The sequence below is a fragment of the Micropterus dolomieu genome, linkage group LG10 (genome assembly GCF_021292245.1).
Source record: "Micropterus dolomieu isolate WLL.071019.BEF.003 ecotype Adirondacks linkage group LG10, ASM2129224v1, whole genome shotgun sequence".
In the NCBI taxonomy this organism is placed as follows: domain Eukaryota; kingdom Metazoa; phylum Chordata; class Actinopteri; order Centrarchiformes; family Centrarchidae; genus Micropterus; species Micropterus dolomieu.
In genome coordinates this window covers 18,907,260-18,911,599 of record NC_060159.1, presented here as the reverse complement: position 1 = coordinate 18,911,599, position 4,340 = coordinate 18,907,260, and the positions used below count along the sequence as shown (strand labels likewise).

Here is a 4,340-nt window from a genome sequence, read left to right as displayed (position 1 = left end):
TTAATTATGTGCAATTAATCAAAATTTTATCACAATTTCAATTATAAAAACAAGTTAATTGAATAAAAACTGTTATTGTGCGCATGCCGTTTTGCAATGCCATTCGTCTTTGTCTTTCCTTAACAGCGGTGCCATCCGCCCTTCCCTAAAACTCACTCTCATCCAGACTGTTGCATGTTTACTTCAGCTTGAGCCGAGATGACCTATAACCTGCTATAATTTTTTGCTCCAGCCAATGCCGTTTTACACTGCAGAAATTAGCCTAGCGGACTGTTCCTCTACTCAAAGCTTAACAATTTACATATTATTTATGCTTATCTTCAACCAGGTGTGTTAAGCCTTACTTTACCTGGTCCGTGTTTGTAAAATATCCACCGTGTTCCCGTCTGTATTACCGGATTTATACTTTTCTCACCGTTAGTTTAAGTAACTGCATCTCCCGACAGAACAGCACTGTTGAATTTCAGTGTTATGTAACGTAAGGAGGTGTCGTCAACTGCATCACCTGTCACCTGCTCCACTCCGTGCGCGCACACGGACACACACGGACACACACGGACACACACAGCGGTGCTGTCATCCTCTTGCACTCTAAGATGCTATTTGATTTTATGATGCTATTTTGGTTAATGCATAAAGCATTCAAGTTCAATAAATGCACAATGTTTCCTAAGTCAATCAGTAAATATAACCAAAATAATCGTGATTATGATTTTGCCATAATCCAGCAGCCTTTATTAATTCAGCTTTGAGATAGTCCTATTCTTTAATATAGAGCTTGATTTCTTAGATGGGGGAAGTTACTGGCATGCACAAGTGTCTCTTAACCAGCACCTCCCTATACAAACTTTGCTGAAGCATCTTTTAATATTGGAAGTGAGCTGAGAGCAAACAGTGGGTGGAATAACTTAAATAAAACAAACATTTAAAAAAAGCTCCCCACAGCTGCACAAACAGAAAAGACATTATATGTTGGATGGGATATTCAGTGACTCTCACCTGAAGTCCCGCAGAACAAAAGATTAATTTGACGACCTGTCTGAGTGACGAGCCTGAATCACCCTCATTCCTGGGCGCAACTGACACGTCATCCAACAGACCTGTTTTGGCCTCACTGCCAAACACGCAGGTCTTTATAATAGGGAAGCAAATTCCACTCCCTGAAAGAAAGGAAAACAAACATAAAGAAAAAATAAAGAACAAACTTCCTATCAAGATAGTTAGGAAGGGACTACGACACTGGCATACATTTCCAAATTAGATGTCAGTATCTCACAAGCCCAAACCTGTTTCTAAGTAATTTCTGCGCTTGAAGTAGCTAATGAGGAGGTAGCCAGGGATGATAATGGTGGAGTATCCGAGCATGTTGACAAGGAAGCGGAAGAGCCAGACATCGTGCCAGCCTTCCAGTAGTGACGACTCTTCGGCAGGCACAGTAGAAGGGAAGAAAAGCAACACAAGTGCAGGCCAAACCCTACAGGATAATACAATATGTATGTTAACATTATCAATACATCAAGATAATTCATTTACATTACTATCCATCATAACAATGTCAATCATAAGTATTAAATGGGTTACAATACGAAAATGCTAACATTATTTTTATGTGTGTTTAATACTTTCTTACGCTCATCTGAATTAATAATAAAAGCATAAACTAAGAAGCCAACACAAACGTTTTAAAGTTAGTTTGTAAGTATTTCAGCTCCATTTCCTGTGGTGTATACATCCTTTTCTCATCACACTGGATGGATACAATCACCTTGAGAGGATACCCATCGCTTGACCAGATGAATGATGCGTTATCTTTCATCTTGCTTCAAAGCAAAAGGTCTTTCTTGAAGCAGAGGCAAATGAATGCTCTTGCCGTGGGAAGACACTATGCAACGAGATAAATATTGCAAGAGTGAAAGGGCTACTCCAGCAATTTAGCATTGCATTTATAAACTTGCAAGAGACATATTTAAAAAAGAATAATCAATGCAGTGGAGGTCAAGACATCCAAACGTTTAGGTCGTTGGTTGAGTCAAGTTTCTCTGAAAACTCCTTCCAGAGCCAAAAAGTACACTAAATAATTGTTTTCACCATGGATGTATTCAGGAGAACTGAAAACCACCAGCTGACTTCCTATTGGCTCCCAGCACACATGAATGGGATGAAATAATTTAATCATGCGGCTCTTCTAAATATCCTGATTTTAGAATTCTGATAACCAAAAACAAGAGTAATTTCAGAGGGTTTGTAACGTTCATAAATATTTATTCACCATATTACAACCGCTTATTTCCAATGATTGTGTTTGGGAGGAAAAGCTTTTTGGGTCAGCGTGCATTACATAGTGAACAAGTTGCAATACTTCCTGCGGCCACTGAGTCAAAATCGCTTCACTGCCCATCCTGTTTCCTGGGGGCTTGGTTTTCACAAACTGAGTAGTACTACCCATGATGAGCAAACCCATCTTCATACACAACATAGACTAGCTATAGGTACAGAAATGGATGGAGGATACATTGTGGAATCATGATAAACAACCATAACACTGATAAACTACCTGTGAATAAATTAGATGAGCCTCATCGCCCACCCCCAGCCCTGATAACTCGAACACACCTGGGTGGTAACGGCGCATAGATAAGATGCTTGCCTGTGCTTCACCTGTGGTGAAACCCTAGATGAAAAAGGTGTGCTCCTTGCTGTCGTGGCACCGAGTGTGTATCCTATTCAAAGTGAGCCTTGGGCCTCCTCCCAGGGGGCCAGTGAGCCTGACTATAACACAGACATGTCTTTGTGTGGGACTCTGCCGTGGCCTGGTCAGCCAGTAGCCCACTGCAGCGAGACCTGGGCTTTGAACAAGCAGCTTATTACATGGAGGAATGCATGGCTGGGAGCAGGCCAAACCACAAGGCCGCTACACCCCACAGGCAAAGAGAGAGGGCAGTGCCAAAATGTACCTGAGGAGAAAATGAGTGCCTGTGTCTTGTATAATTATATGATAGCAGATAATTTGGAATGAAACAACACAGCATTTCGTTGTTAAACAAAGATGACGGTTACTTCCTAGCTGCTGGAGTGAGTGGTCTGGATAAATTAATATAATGTTACTACATTACAGTAAACGCATAGTTGCAGAGATTATATGATCTTTATTGAAATTTCAACCACAATACCACTGCAAATGTTTGTATCCGTCAAAACCATAGACTGTATATAAGAAAACATGCAGTGTTACCAAATATGGTGCCCCCATAGCATCTAGAGACAGGCCTGTACACTTAAGTTTCACAGCTATCAAACATAACAAGGTCACAATTTTTTAATACGTAAGTATTAAAGTGGGGGGAAAAAAACATTTGCTGTGGAAATATAAAGCTAACTTAGGCTAACTGAAATCATCGTGTTACAGGATCTGGTGCACCATCAGTTGCTGTACACAAACCGCAGTTTCACTTTAGCCAGCAGGTTTTTTTTACACTAGTTACAGACTTCAAAAACACCACTGACATTCACTGCAACTATTAATAACATAAATGAACAATTAGCTGACTTCATTACACGCTGACGAGTACAGCAGTTAACATTCAGCTGAGCTTATGTCCACCTAAATCTCATCTTTAGCATGATATATTTTCCAGTTAGCTCCTCCTAGTCTCTAACGTTTGTTACCTCCATGAAAAAGCTGGCATTTTCCCACACTCTCTGACCCGACTCCTGGCGCAGCACACACGCCGACAGACTCAAACGTCTCCGCTGTAACAGAGCATTAAGTCGCACGGGTCCGGCAGGTAAGGATATTTTATTATATTAAGGGCTGTCTTCTTTCGAACAAGCCTAAGCGTTGATTTCTTCAACTTAGCCTCAATGGCCGATGTGTTCACTTTACCAGGAAAGGCTCCCTCCTCTTTCCTCATCACCAAAGGATGCGGACAACATCCAGACAACAGCGCCCACCCGACGGTCCTGCCCCCTGTAGGCGCGGAGGAGTAACTGCAGACAAAGCAAGTGTATGTGCAGATGTCATTCACAAAAGTAATTCAAAGTGGTGTATATGACGCTTTAATACACTGTAATGGTAATACAGCATAAAATCATGTAAGAAGAGGTAAAATAATCAACACTAAAAATAAAAATCTGAGAAATAAATACTAGATAGGTAAAAATGTAAATACAAGGTGGATAATGATGTGTGCCTTTAGGTTCAGTCAAAGGCACAGTTTTTATCATGGCGCTGCCGCCTCGCTGTGCTAAGTGAAACTGTAGTAGTAACATAGAATAAAGCAGTAAAGCAAAGGTCAAAACTCAAATGGAACATTTGTATTATAAACAGCAAATTTATTGTG

General features: G+C 40.7%; 1 protein-coding gene across 1 annotated transcript in view; it reads right to left on the bottom strand.

The window, feature by feature from the left end:
* Positions 1-3,889, bottom strand: part of slc35b2 (solute carrier family 35 member B2) — a 7,788-nt gene extending 3,899 nt beyond the window's left edge. Inside the window, exons 1-3 of the mRNA XM_046061073.1 lie at positions 3,667-3,889; positions 1,287-1,474; positions 1,000-1,160 (exon numbers count right to left, since the gene is read on the bottom strand). Of these exons, the coding sequence (XP_045917029.1) occupies positions 1,000-1,160; positions 1,287-1,474; positions 3,667-3,686 (369 nt within the window). The 5' untranslated portion in view covers positions 3,687-3,889. The remainder of the gene's footprint in view (positions 1-999; positions 1,161-1,286; positions 1,475-3,666) is intronic.
* Between the last annotated feature and the right edge of the window lie 451 nt (positions 3,890-4,340).